General features: G+C 37.9%; 1 protein-coding gene across 1 annotated transcript in view; it reads left to right on the plus strand.

Moving 5' to 3' along the window:
* SRBD1 (S1 RNA binding domain 1) overlaps window positions 1–14231 on the plus strand; it is a 121744-nt gene that overhangs the window by 51249 nt on the left and 56264 nt on the right. The window contains exon 15 of the mRNA XM_084261647.1: window positions 4634–4725. Coding sequence (XP_084117773.1) covers window positions 4634–4725 — 92 coding nt within the window. The remainder of the gene's footprint in view (window positions 1–4633; window positions 4726–14231) is intronic.

Consider the following 14231-nt stretch of genomic DNA (forward strand, 5'->3'; position numbering starts at 1 on the left):
CTGAATAATCCTTTGACCTTCTGTACTTTATTTCATGGGAGCCTCTAGCTTTTGTTGCCACAAGATTATGAAGAATATATTTATCAGTTCATATGTAAAAGTTGGGTTAGAGTATTTTAACCACAATTACTAGATTTTGATTGGGGCAGTTGTATGATGTCAGATCATTGTTTTACAACCAAACATGAAAATCATGGCCCATTTTGAGATTGATGTACCCTTTGTTTTAGAGTGAATGTGACTTTCTTCCAAGTTTTAATACTGGTTCCTTCTTTGTACTGCTGTTGTTCCTTAAAATATTTTAAAGGATTCAAGTTGTAAATTGGGCTTTTGGAGATTGTAGGAATTGTAAGTTACGTAAAGTTGGATCAAGTTACTTTTTCTCTCTCTGTAGGTTAGTAATCTGGTGTTGCATTTGATAGTGAGGAAAGGATTCAGTGTAATAAAATAGGCTGAAATGTTGGTAAGAGTCATGAAAATGTTAGGAAACTGCAACTGTCTTTAACCCTAGAAGCCTCTACGCTGATAGGTCTTTTTCCTTATATATGCATTAGTGTTTTGCAAAGGTTTTCAGCGAAAACTTACTACCTGAGACCCTTGCAGATGTTTAAGAAAGGTACATTGCATACGTGCAAGCGAAATTGTCATACAGTTAAACAACTGTTGGTAACTCTTAATTTGCTACACGGAATCTTTATGTATTTTTGTATATATGTAATAGTTTTGAATTTTTTAAAAAAGCATTGTTAGTACTCTAGATTTATCTTTTTACTCTTTTCCAGGGAAGCTTTTTTTCCCATGTAAAACTTAAGAGATTTAAAAATCTGAATATTTTGAATAGATTTTCAAATTATCTTTCGTATCAAATATATAATTCTTATTGAAGCCGGGTAAGAAAATGACTAGCTCCAGTAAATGTTAAGAGGCTCCTTAAAGTCTTGAGCATCCAGCCTTCGCGGTCTGTAGCACGAAGCCCCACCAGGTGGTGCTGGTGGAATGCATTTAGTGTGGGGCTCACGGGTCTGCGGCTCGGCCTGCGCTGCGGTCAGTGAGGCGGGTGCAGGATACAACAACTTACTTTCCAGGCAGCAAGCCTCTGTGTACAATTTTAAAAAGAAAAAAAAAAAAAAAAAGGTAAGTTGCAGTATTGTTTTTACTTTTCAAAAGTTGGGTACAGCTGCTGAGGAAAGCCACCTATAGATAGGCAAATGTGGGAAGTGGGCTGTATGGAGGTAGGGTCCTGGGCTCTTCAACTGCTTTTCTGTTAACTCAGAGATCAGTTTATGAAGCTTGTCCATTCAGGTACTATGAGTCTATCATATCATGACCACTTGCTTATTTACCCACTATGTTTTGAATTTAAATAGCAAACTACTTTTTTAATAATTTTGTTTTAACTCTTAAGAATTCGGGCTGTGCAATAATCTTTCCTCTTGGGTAATGCACAGAAATAAGGATCTCATGAGGGAGGAGGGGAGTCTAGTTTTCTGTTTTAACGCGTGTGCCTTAAAGTCAAAGTAGAAGCCAACTGTAGTTCTGAACACAGACAATGTGTTTAGATACAATTTTTACGAACTCTTATGAGGGCTTTCTTTTGACTCTTTTGAAAGAAGGGGGCAGGTTGGAACAGCGTGGACTGCAAAAGTTTGGAGTGAGTTTCTATGGCCTACTGAGTTCAACAGGCCTGGTTTTACTTTAATGTGCCCTGAAATAGAATCTGTGTATTCTTGAAATCATGATGTAGAGTATTTTAAAACATTAAATTAACTTAAATTGTCCTATATACCACCCCTGTTTTAAAGAGGTTTAGTAGAGTTTGGAAAAGAAACCAAAAAGTCTGTGAACCAAAGTGAGTGTCTGGTCAAAAAGCAAAATCCAGAACGACTTCAAACAAAAATCCCCAAACCTGCTTTGCTTGCAATAATAGCATTGTCACTAAGCTAAATATTTTAGCACTGTATGTGGCAGTGCCATATAAGTAACCACCTCACTGCAGCGAAAAGCAAACTAAATAAAACCACATGACAGCCACTAATGCGCCTGTAAAATCTTGGTTGACTATGGTTGAACAAACCAGAGGATGGTTTCTTTGGAGCTTGTGGCCCTACGCATTTACTCGGGGTAACAAACGTATCTATCATCTGGGTCTCGCTGTCTGAGGCGTCAGGCGCAGCGGTATGGATGGGGTTCTGCGTGAGTGGAAATTCTTCCCCCCTTTTCCAACTCTGCTACACTAAATACCACACAGAATAACTGCATGCGTATACAAAACCATCACAGAGTGGATGTCAAATACTCAGTGAATGCTGCTTCTGAAAGCGATTTTTCTATCTTGTTTTCCTGTGTGAGATTTTTTTTTTACTTGTCTTTCCCCTCCATTCCCAGTGTATAAATATTCTTACGCTAGAGGACAGAAAATCTGCTCTCTTCAAATGTTTCTTTCTCCCATTCTGAATTTAATTTTATTTACTCGTTTTAGGAAGGAGGTTTTTTTGCTACCTACATTAAGATTTGGCACAGTTCATTTGCTCCTGTAGAATGATAGTGTTACTGCATTACTCTCACTTCTGCAAATTATCTGTGTAAATGAATGAGAATCAGTAAAATGTCAAATATGTTAAAGTTCCCACCCAGGACACTGTTCTTTTTTCACTGCACAAAATACTGGGAGGGATCATGCAATAAGCTGTATGCAGTTATATATTTTATAGTTACAGCAGTGTAAAATCTGTTCAACACACTGATTTTTCTATATTTTTTTAATCTAGTGAAGTATCAGTGTATTAAGTTTAGAAATTGTGTGAGAGGTAACTTTTTGCATCGGTTCGAATATGAAGATGGAAGAGTGATTAGTGGAAAGCTTTGGAACTATGTGCTAACATGTGTGGGTTTTTTGGAAGCAATATCCAAAAAGGAGGCACTTACCAGACGTGCCTTTCTAAGGTGTGAACAGGTTAAGAAATACATTCTGCTGCATTGTTCTTTAAATTGACTTATTCATCAGAAAAATCAGCTTGATCGAACTTCTGTCAACATCTTGGGTTTTGGCAGTTCGAGGTTTGTGATACAACCATAATTCTGAACTCTGTTATAGCACTGTTTTCTCACTGTCATTTACAGTGAAGGAATGCCCATAATACTGAATCTTTTTAAAACATATCTAAGTAGTTTCATTTTCACTTGCCTCCTTCAGCTGGTCTCAGCAAATTTTTTTTCCCCTGTTAAACTGCTGGTTAGAATGTGTCTGGAGTTACACTGGTACAAAAGAGAATAGGATTTTAATTCTCTGTACTCGTTGAAAGATCCAGTCTGTCTGTAACACTGAAATGTTCTTTTGGGTTTTGAGTAACTATAAATTCTACTTGTGTGTACAACTCTACTAAATTCCAGTTTTTATTTATGGGGGCAAGATCTGTAAAAACAACAGTAAGCAGTAAGAAATTCTTACCTTTTTATATCTGTGTTTATACTATTTACTGTTAACGTGCATGGAACATTGAGTGGGAATGTGGTTTATCTCTGAGCTATTCTCCAGCTTTTTCTAAAGAGAGGGGATTCTAGGTATCCATTTCTTCATTTAAAACTTTGACCTACTAAATGTTCTTAAAAGGAAAATTTATAGTCGGATTTTAAAACAATATAAAGCAAAGTTATGATTTTTACTGAAAGGTCTGGCTCTTAAGGATTACACTCTCCCTCCTATAGTGAAGACGGGGTTAGTCTGAGAGGAATAGGAAAAGCAAAAATAGTTCTGAAACTGGTAGTATTTCTCTGCAGTGCAGTAGCTGTACGATACCTTAATTATCAACCTGAAGTTCAAGTTCTGTCGAAGCCATTTGAAGAAATACACTGTTGTTTCAGTGGTGTCGAAATTTCCCAGCTGAAAATAACCTTAGCTCTGTGAAAACTTGATTGTCATTTTCTCTTCAGTGGAACCTGAGCACTCGAGGGTTTTTTAATTGCGTTGTGATTTGAATTGGTGAGTTTATCATCATCACTGAGAGAGTTTGAGGTGTGTGGTAGACACATGAGCTGCAGTTTAAGTTACTGAAGACATGCAGTCTGTGTTTTTCTTTGGGGATGGCAGTGAGAGCAGGGAGAAGACGGTATTAAATGCCGCTGAGAAGTGAGCTGCAGCCCTGTGGTTCAGCCTGTGTCGAGTTGGGGTTTTTCTGAGCATTTTAGGGCAGCTAGCTTTAGACATTGTGCATGTACCATGACTTGAGTTCATATAATAGTTTAATTGATGTTAGATTTCTGTATCTAGGCGCTTTTAATGAAATTGTCAGGTAGGTTTTTGTTTCGTTTACGAAAGCTGTTTTGCCTATTCACTTCTGGTGACACTTGTTTCTTGTGTTCATTTTCTCTCTTGTAAATCACTGCAAGGCTGATAGCATGCACAGTGTGTATTAATAATAGGGGCAGAATTGAAACAGGTCAGGGATGGGTGGTCCAGCTTAGAGGAATCTTTTTCTTTGTACTGTCTTATAAGTATTCTGTTGATTGAAAATATTTTTATAACATGATGCTTTAAAAAAAAAAGTCCAAATATTCAATTAAGTCACTTTCTAAGTCTTTTACCTGTGATGTTCAGTTGTGTCGTGTTTTGATTATTTGCCATTTTATTTTTCAGCATTGTCAGTGAAGCAGGAGCGTCCATCTACAGCGTCAGTCCTGAAGCATCCAAGGAAATGCCAGACCTAGACCCTAACCTAAGAAGTGCAGGTATGAAGTGTATTCCATTTTGGCACCGTTTCAACATGGAGCTCAAGTCTTGGTTCTCAGACCATATTGTTTATATTATTAAGTACTATAGTAGTCAAAAGTATTAGAAAAGAAACATTTTTGATGTTTTGTTTTAGAACTTTAATTCTTTTATCATTTCATGTTTGAAGTTCTAGGTATACAAATCAGTGACATCTTCTATGAAGGCTTGTAATGTAAAGGTCCTTGTCTCTCAGTAGGCTGGTGCAGGAGAATTTATGGGGATTAAAATTATCAATGCATTGCATAAAATTTCACAGTTGGATGTGCCCATGCCTGCAATAGCTAGACTTTCCCTCTCTTCTCCTGGCCCTTGTACGTACAGAAATGTCTCTGACAATTAAAAGCTTTATGGGTTAGAAACCAATTTAAGAATGGAACTGATAATTGAAAGATGTACATTCATTATGATCACTTTGAAGTCTTCATATAGCCAAATTTTAGTTTTTTAAAAAAAAAGTCAATTTCAGCATCAATGTCACTGAGTTATAATACAACCCAGGTCCTTAGAAATGTGTAAGCGTTGCCACTGTCATCATTTTCAGTGTTTAGAATGGTCTTTAAAGAACAAATTCCTAGCAGCTTTGTTGGTGTCCAAATTCTACTCATGGATTTGGTTTATTGGGAGACAGCTGTAAGGGCAGGTCTGACGTCAATTCTGGATTACTTCATTTGTGTATTTTGACTTGTGTGTCTTTCTATATTTGGTTTTTTATCTACTTCAGTTTCTTATTTTCTGGGTCTTCTTGCAGTTTGCTGTTGTATTCAATCAAATACAGCATATTTGAAAATGCGTAACACTTGTATATAAATCTTTTCCAGTCAAAATTATTGCTGTTCTTCATTTTAATGTTACTTTAGCAGATTGCTGGCCTGGAACCCTTTAGGAAGGTGTAAAAGTAGATCAGCAGAAACCAGTTCTGAAGTTACATGGTATTTGGGGGCAAAACTTTCTAGCATTCCACATGTTCCCTTTTTTTTCTTATTTCCATAAAGGTGAAAAAAGGGATTTGTGTTAACTCAAGGTTTCAAGTGACTGTTTTTACAGGAATATTCTTTAAATGTCTGTATCAGCCCTTCACTTTGCAAGATGGGCCTCTAGCGTCTTTTTGCTTGAATCTTTCCTTCCTGCCTGCAAACAGACTCCACTGTGATTGCTTCTTCCCTGGGCCACAGAGGTTTTGAATGTGTCATGGTATGGCCAGAGTGAATATTAGGCATGTGACATTTCTGTATGTGTGACAGAGGCCACTAACTTTCCCTTGGGCCAAAGGTGTTTTTTTTTTTTTTTGTTGCTGATATATTACATGTGTATTTATAGTTCATGCAAATGAACAGAAAAACACTGAAACGGAGGAAATCTAATTATTGACAATATACTTTTCCAGATGTACATGATTTTTCTTTATCCCAGAGTTAATTTTTGATAATTTTGGATGCCTTTATTTAGAATTATGCAACCTATACAGTAAATGAAAACCAAATTTGTAATACATGACCAATTTCAGTATTAATTATTTAGACTTCATAATTCCTCCATTATTGCTAGGAGTTGCTGCAGGCATAACTTAAGTGCTGTTGCATCTGGAAGCATCAGCAATTTTAATGTGCTGCAGTACGGAGGGAATAGAAATTGAAAAAGAGTAGGGTAGAAGGTGAAATGTGCTTAGTTCCGTGGACGTTGGCTGTTACAGGACTGACAGCCAGATGTACATTTATTACAATAGAGTCTTTCTAGAAGTTTTGGACTTTTTTTCTTCTTGATATCTTTTGGTGTCAATTTGTAATTAGTGGTGCTAAAGCTGTGGAATTTTTTTTAAAGCTGAACATAAAAATGTGACTTAACATTAGAGGGAAACATCAACTGATGTTTGGGGTTTTTTTTTCAAACTTTTTTCTTGACTGGCTTTTACTTTTGTACTTTTGATTTTCCCTTAATTTGCAGCAAACAGAAAAGTGACATGGTGTCAAAGCTGACTTGCTTTTTATTTTAATTGTTGTGTTACATCATGTCAGATTCTGTGCTTACATGATAGCATTTAGTACATTAAAGGAAGCTGACAGCTGCATGATGAAGTGTGACATTTGTAGTTAAAATAAAAGGTACAACTGACGTTGAGATATCTGTGATCTTAATGCAGTTTGCCACTTTAACATTTTTCTCCACACAAACTTTATAGAAGGATTCAGGGGTTTTTTGCATCACACAGGTAGGCATATGTTTGTCAGGTACATAAATGAAAGATATTGAATAATGCATGTTGTATGAGAACTTGCACATCTTGTGATATGATCTCTGTCATATTTACAATGCTGTTTAGCAGCTGTTTGTAGGAAGCTTTAAGTTCATGATAGCTTACTGCCTTACTAATTTCTCCTTGGCTGCATGTTCTTTATAGGGGGAAATCCAGAAACCTTTAAAATTTCCTGGGGGTGCTAAAGATATTAATTAAGCCAAGAACTCAACTGGTTATTGTTTATTTTTTCCCCTTTGAGCTGTCTTTGAAGGTCATGGATGACATGGTTTTGTAATAAATGATTGAGATCTAATTATAAACTAATGATGTGTGTATTAAGTCATAGTGGAAGATCTTTATAGTCATCCATACAGCCCTTCTAGCCAAAATTGCACATACTTGGAAAAAATAAACAAAAATAAGTGCTTGTTTCTTAAACAATTTGCTGGCATCTACTGTGCAGAGAATGGAATAGGATCTCTCTGACTTCAGAATGGCCCTTCAGAGATGGCACTAGTCAATATCAGCTGCTAATACAAATTCTTTACACTGAACCAGGTTCTTGAAAAGTTTCATAGCAACAAATCTGAATATTTCACAAAAGTGCAGAAGCTTTTTTATTGCTGTTGCAGTTCCTCTAAAGTCTAGTGGGGTGAGACTTTGCTAAGTAGATAGTAAAGAACTTGATGAAATCTAGTTACTTGTGTTTGAGTAGAGTGAGAAGCTATATATCCCCTTCCGACAGTCATTGTAGGATTAATGAGCAGGACAGCTATTTCTCAGCTTCACAGAATTAGGAGATAAGAAGCTTACAGGCCAGAGCAATAAAAGGATTTCCTACTTGATAGGCTGAGGAAGTTCAGCTGGAGCAGATTAGGAGGCTTCTGTCTGGAGAAGACACTGGATTTCAGTAACGGCGGATGAACTTGCAGGGTTGCAGCCCTATGGAGAAGGGAATGCAAGGCTTCCTTGAAATCATCTTCCCAAAAGCAGTGTCTAAGGACAGGCTGAAGATGTGGGGTGGGAATGTTTGTAGGGGAGAATGGACACCATAAAAAGAGTGCTTAGGAAGGTGGAAATGTTGATCACCTTTGTGAGGGTTCTGTGCCCCAGGAAGGCTTTGTGGCTGCCTACTCTAGGGTTAGGAGAACAGGAATGAAGGGTCTGCGAGCTGGGGGGGTGACTGCAGTTCTCTGTCTGCCTTGGCGTATGTTCTCTGGCAACCCTCTTAAAGAAGTCAAGTGTTTAATTTGATGGATTTTTAATGAAGCCATCAAGTTCATACTGACTTGGCCGCCCTCTTCTTTGGGGGTTCCCCCACAACCCACCCCTCCTCACACCCCCCACCCCCCCAAGCTGCCATCAGTGTAACATTTCACATTTAACCTTTGATTAGCTTTTGTTCAGGGCAACTTCAGGTAGGCGTATTTCACTGTAACTTGTCCATAAGATCTTCTGGGTTATTCTAGGTCACTGTGCTTGAGATCTGCTTGTACCTTTTTTTTTTTTAAATGGATGACCTGGATGCAAGTTTTCCTTTGAAGTAGTTTTAAGTATCCTGCTCAGTGAATGTTACTTTGCCTTGCAAGTTTACCAGTAATTCCCTTTCCCATTAGTTGTCTTTCATTATAAGAGTGGTTGAGAAGACTGTCTTGATGCAGTATTCTTTGTGTGAGTATAGGAAAAAAGTTAAATTCAGTGGTGACCAGCATTCAGCTCTCAAATGGGTGAACTGGTGTGTCAACCTGGTTTTGGTTGCTGTCACTGGGCCTGTGAACTCCTGAAAATTATTTTTTTTTTGGTGAAGGTTGCTATTTTGTTTGTTTTACCTCCATCATGTCCTTTATAGTTAATTTTGTTGTGCAGAACCCATATTCCTAATGAAAATGAGGCTTCTGGGAAGAGAAAAGGAGAATGTGCCTGTGCAGGTTTCAGTACATAGACACTGTCACGCTTTCTGAGTTTCTCTCAGCGCTTCTCCACTTACCCAATTCCTTGTTGTTGCAAATGGTTGTTGGCTTGATCAACTTTGGCTAGACCCAAAAGGGAAGACTCTGGGGGGGGACAGGCTAAGTATATCAAAAGTGTAAGCACACGTGACTTGTTGAAGGATTGACATGCAGAAACATGGAATTTATGTGCTGCCTGGAAACTTTCAAAGGTATGATCAGCTAGTGGTGGCTTTGTTGTTGTCCCTAGTATAAGGAGGATAAAGGATGCACCAATTGTTTGCCATGAGGTCACATCAGAATTTTCTTCTGCTGTTGCCTCTCCATCGCGAAGTGGTGAAATGAATGTGGCTTAATAGCTTGAAGAACCAGAGGAAACTGCTGAATTCTGAAACAGTGGCCTCATGGTGTAGAATCACTTTGGGGCGATAGTCATGCTGGGATTTTACCCTGGTTTCAATATATACTCAGTTATGTTACATGAGAAATGCCTTCATTTCATTAAATTGATGAAGTACCTTTCATTTGGAGATAGATGACTGCTGTAACAAATAAGCAATCTTTTTCTTTCACTACTTGAAAAGCAAAATAAAAACCTAATACACTCTATTGCCTTGATATATAAAAATGCAGACAAACCTGAAGAACACATAGAATTCTTTAAACATAGGATGAGGTGGGAAAGGGGGTTATGTCTTTTCAGACATCATGTTTGTGTGAGCACTTGTTGGAGAAGATCTCGCACTAAGCTTCTCTGATATATTTCCAGATCTTTATGCAGTCATATGCATTTGCTTTTTAACTGGCAATTCTGTGTTCAAATGCTGAAACAAGAGCACCATACTCAGGCTTGTCTAATGCAGCAACACCAAGAAATGCTCATTTTCCTCTGACAAGAAGTACCTGGAGTCCACTGTCAAGAACACATAGCTGTGTCACCCAGTTAGGAAGGCAACAGATGTAGAAATGATACTCCCTAAAGTTAGTTTTTTGCAGAGATCTGGCATACTAACAGGGCTAGCGTGTTTATCATGGTGCGTGCCCAGGTATGGTCCAGTATAGGAACTGTGTTGCTTCTAAAGGATAGATTCTGAGGGTAAAGAAGAATCTGAGAGAGCAAAAGGTCACACTGAACAGCTTGCCTTAGCATTGTCAAATCCCATCTGCTTGTCTTCTCTCCACAGGGCAGAACGCATTGGCTTATTGTACACTCAAAGTTCAGCGCACCACTTGCACTTTTCCTTGCAAAAGAAAGCCTTATAGGCTTTGAGGGCTTGTTAGGACTTTGAGACTGTCATGCTACAGGGTTTTATTCCCTGGGGTGCTGTTAAAGATAGAGATGTACAGTTCAGAGCTGTCACACTGGCCAGCAAGTAGAAGGTAGAGATTGGAAAAAATGTAATTTCTTTTGACTTTTTCTTAAGGAAAGTTAAACCATTTGATGATTAGATGTGTGGGACATAGTGCCTTGATGTCTACTTGAGCTAATTTCTTCATCTTCTTAAAAGAGCACTACTCCCCCTTGGCTACTCAGGAGAGAAGGTCATTTTTCAAAAACTTTATTGGACAGAAGTCTTAGAGTAAAACCATTCGCACTGCTTTCTAAGAGGAAGCTTCCCTCTACAGCTAATCGTAGAGGATTGGTGCAAGTTCCACAAGTTATGTGAAAGAGTTACAAGTAAGGAAGGTAAGCACTGAATTCTTAGGCATTAAAACATTTTCCCAGACCTTTTAGTAGGGTTGTGCACAATTACAGCAGTATGAAATTAAACTGTGTTCCCTGTAGTCTGTAGCATTTAACAATTAGTTTGATTATACTGTCAGAAGGGAGAAGATGTAGTGGTTAAAAACACAATGGGTGGTGGACAGCAGTAATGGGTAAAGAGGGTCCTGTTCCTTCTCCCATAAGACCCAGTTCCTGAAAATGAGCAGAAGCTTATCCTAAGGTGTGGATTAGGCCCTACAGCTTAAGCAGAAGTTACAGGGAATCTGTGGATAACTTGGAAAAAAAAGAGTCCCTAAGTGCAGTTAGGCTGGTAGTGACTGGGTCTCCTGTAGTTGCACGTGGGCATGTATGCCTGCATCAGGATTTTGAGAGAGAAAAATGGGCTTCAGTTGCCCAAAACCAGAGGCATGAAACTGAATGGGTTGTTACAGAGATGGTAGAGATGCTTGCAGTTACGTGTCTAGATAAATGAGAAACTCAAGTTTGCTGATCTCTCCAAGCTTCATGCCATGTGTGAGTTACTATGTAATCATTAACATCCTTCTCATCAGCACTGTGTTTTGTCTAAAGCGGTAGAGTGTAGCAGTAGACTGGAGTAGAGGAGTTTGATCTGTAATCTGCAACATAGAGACACACTTAGATTCCTCATGGCTTCTGCCTTGTTACAGAATTAAAGCAGGAGAATATTTTGAGACAGATGAAATCTCTTCTGTCTGATTGTTTTGGATCAGTATTTTCACTATCCCAAAGGCTTTTAACTGAGTATCATTCTCTGTTCACATGTTAGTGGTTGCAACTGATCTGTAATCCTTGAATGCATTGTGGAAAGATGTGATGTTCCCCTTCCCTTTCTTGCATTTACCCATTTCTTATATCCAGATGGATCTGAGTTCAGCAGATGGACTCAGCCTTTTATTTACAGAGCATCACTTTCCATGCTGATGAACAAATTGAAAATACCCCACCAGTTCTGTCTAGAAGCGATCTCCAGAAGCAGAGCACTAGTCCAGGCTCTGGTAAAACCAGTTTCCCTTAGCATAGAAGAGTTCTGAAAACGATTTACTTCCCTCCCTCTGGATAGAGCTCTGTGCATGGGTGTGTCCATGTTTTTCTTAGAAGGCATTGTTGCCTCTTTGAAGAGTGGAACAATGAGCATAAGGATGCTCTTCAATTTGAGGGCTTTTGGCTTGCTTTTAATATAGCATCATGATATGTTACTCACCAAAGCTGCTTTTCTTACTGTAGGTGTAGGAAAAGATATTCTGGTCACTTCTGAAAGGTTATTTTTTTGTTGGTATAAATGAGTAAGTACAGACCTTCAAGTAATTTTTTACTTTTAGTGGTAACAGTAATAAATGGCATAGTGAGGTAGTTAAAATTAGTACCAGCAGTCTGAATGTGAAAAACACACTGATGATGTCTACCTTTTAAGCGGAGCAGATGGGGAAAGATTTTTCTGAATTTATACCATCCTGTAAGACTAACTCACTTGTGTGACAGAAAAGTCACATCAGGCTTCAATTAAATGATTATATGCCTCCCATCTCACCTTGGATTTAAAAAAACCCCTACTATTCTGTGATACAGATACTATTAATACTTGAGGAAAGTGGTTTTATAAATATGTTTTTAAGAAAAAGCACTGAGTTAAAAAAGCTGCATTCTAATATTAAATTGTTGAGGATTTGTCTTTAAATGTCTGTCTGGCTTTTTTGTATTCAGGCCATCTCTTTTAAAGATTTTTGTAGTAAATAAATAGAACATTGTCATTCATTATTTCATTAATCTTAGGCGAATAACAGATTATCAGTTTTATGGAGGTAAAAGTAAACTAAAATGTAACCTTTTTAAAACAAAAACCTGCTCACTTGCCACAGAAGAATTTTGGATGAAATGCAGCTGTTGAGCAGTTGCTTAAAATAAATTGCATACTTTAAACCCACCAAGAAGATATATGAGGATTCAAAACTGTGTCACAAATCCTGACCTACTGAGAAAGAATGCTTAATGAAAAGACTACTGTACGTTTCACTGTATCCTTTGCAAGGAGGGTGAAATTCAGGTCAACAGGATAGAAAGCTTCCAGGACTCAGGAAACCTGAACAATCGATCACTGAGTAAACATTATTGCAGATACTTAGGGAGGGTAATTGATCTTGAACACAATAATAGGCTTTATAAAAGGATTTAAATAAATTGTAATGTTTCCATATCTACCCTGGTGTATGATATATTGACAGTAATTACATATGCATTTGTGAGTTAGTCTCTGATTACCTTAATAAATTATTTTTTTATTTCATTGACATGGAAGTTTCAACCCAGACTTTTAAGGTGCAAAGGATAATTTAAAATGGGGGAGGGGATGCGAGTTACTTGGATGTAAGAATAGCATGTCTCAGCAAGAACAAAATACTGAGGCTTTATAATAAAAATACAAAATGTTCTCATTTATGGCAAAATTGACAATATCATAGTCTAATAGTTTGTGGTTGCCATATATTTGTTTGTAAAACTATCCCTTGCCTTCTCAAAACACAAACTAGCGCTCCCACTCACACGAGGTAGCTAAACTGTCACAGTTATCCACTGGGACAGTTTTTTATCCGTATATAAAGGCCCATGTGTTTAAAGGAAGGAATGCCATTGTCTTGGACTTTTGGCCAAAAATTTTCTCTGTTTGCAGTGGCAAGCAACATTTGAATGCCACTGTAACTGAAAGAAGTGGAATTATTTTTTTTCCTTTTTCCCCACTGATTATTCCTGGCAGTGTCTCACTCTGCCTTTGGCAGAACTTTGCATTTTCATTTTCACTCCTTCCCTATCTACGGCTTCATGGTGTGGGTCTTGCATAGAGCAGTGCAAAAGGAGAACATTTTAATAGGTGATTGTTTGGACACAGAAGTTGGCAGGCTGCCCTTGAAGCAGGCACAATACTTGAAATTATTTATTATAAATTTTAGCTGCTCTTGCACCCTAAATAGCGTACACATCTGATTTGGGCCACAACAATTGCTTTTGATCTGTTCCATTACTATGGGGAGGCAGGTAGCCTTAGCCTAATTACGAAGTTAGTACTAATTCTAGGAGTTTTTTTAGGCCTGGCAGCTGGCACAGCTCTTGTACAGATACCACCTAGAGAAATAGTTATATTGGTTTTGCCCTTCACTTAGAGAATGGGCACTTCTTAGGCTAAATCTTTTCAGAATTATTATCAGTGTTCCAGAGTGGAAACTCTCCTTTTTATATCCCTGTGAAAAATTATATTGCTTGCCATGGAAAGTACTAGTAAAAACAAAGTTGTGCAATGTGTTTTGTGAGGAAAATAGTAAATTTTAATGTTGTCAGTTTGGAATTAAGAGAGATTTGATCCTTTTAAGAAAGGAGGAGCCAGTTAATTAAGTTTGTTTGCAAGTTCATGAGGGCATATCTACACATTAGCCATTAGGGAGCAAAACATTTTAATACAATTCCTTATTTTCCATGAAATTCAGAGACTGAGACTGATCTGAGTTGTACAGGCAACTCTTACAGAGGCTATTCACTTACCACACT

This window comes from Gallinula chloropus (assembly GCF_964237585.1).
Source record: "Gallinula chloropus genome assembly, chromosome: 3".
In the NCBI taxonomy this organism is placed as follows: Eukaryota; Metazoa; Chordata; class Aves; order Gruiformes; family Rallidae; genus Gallinula; species Gallinula chloropus.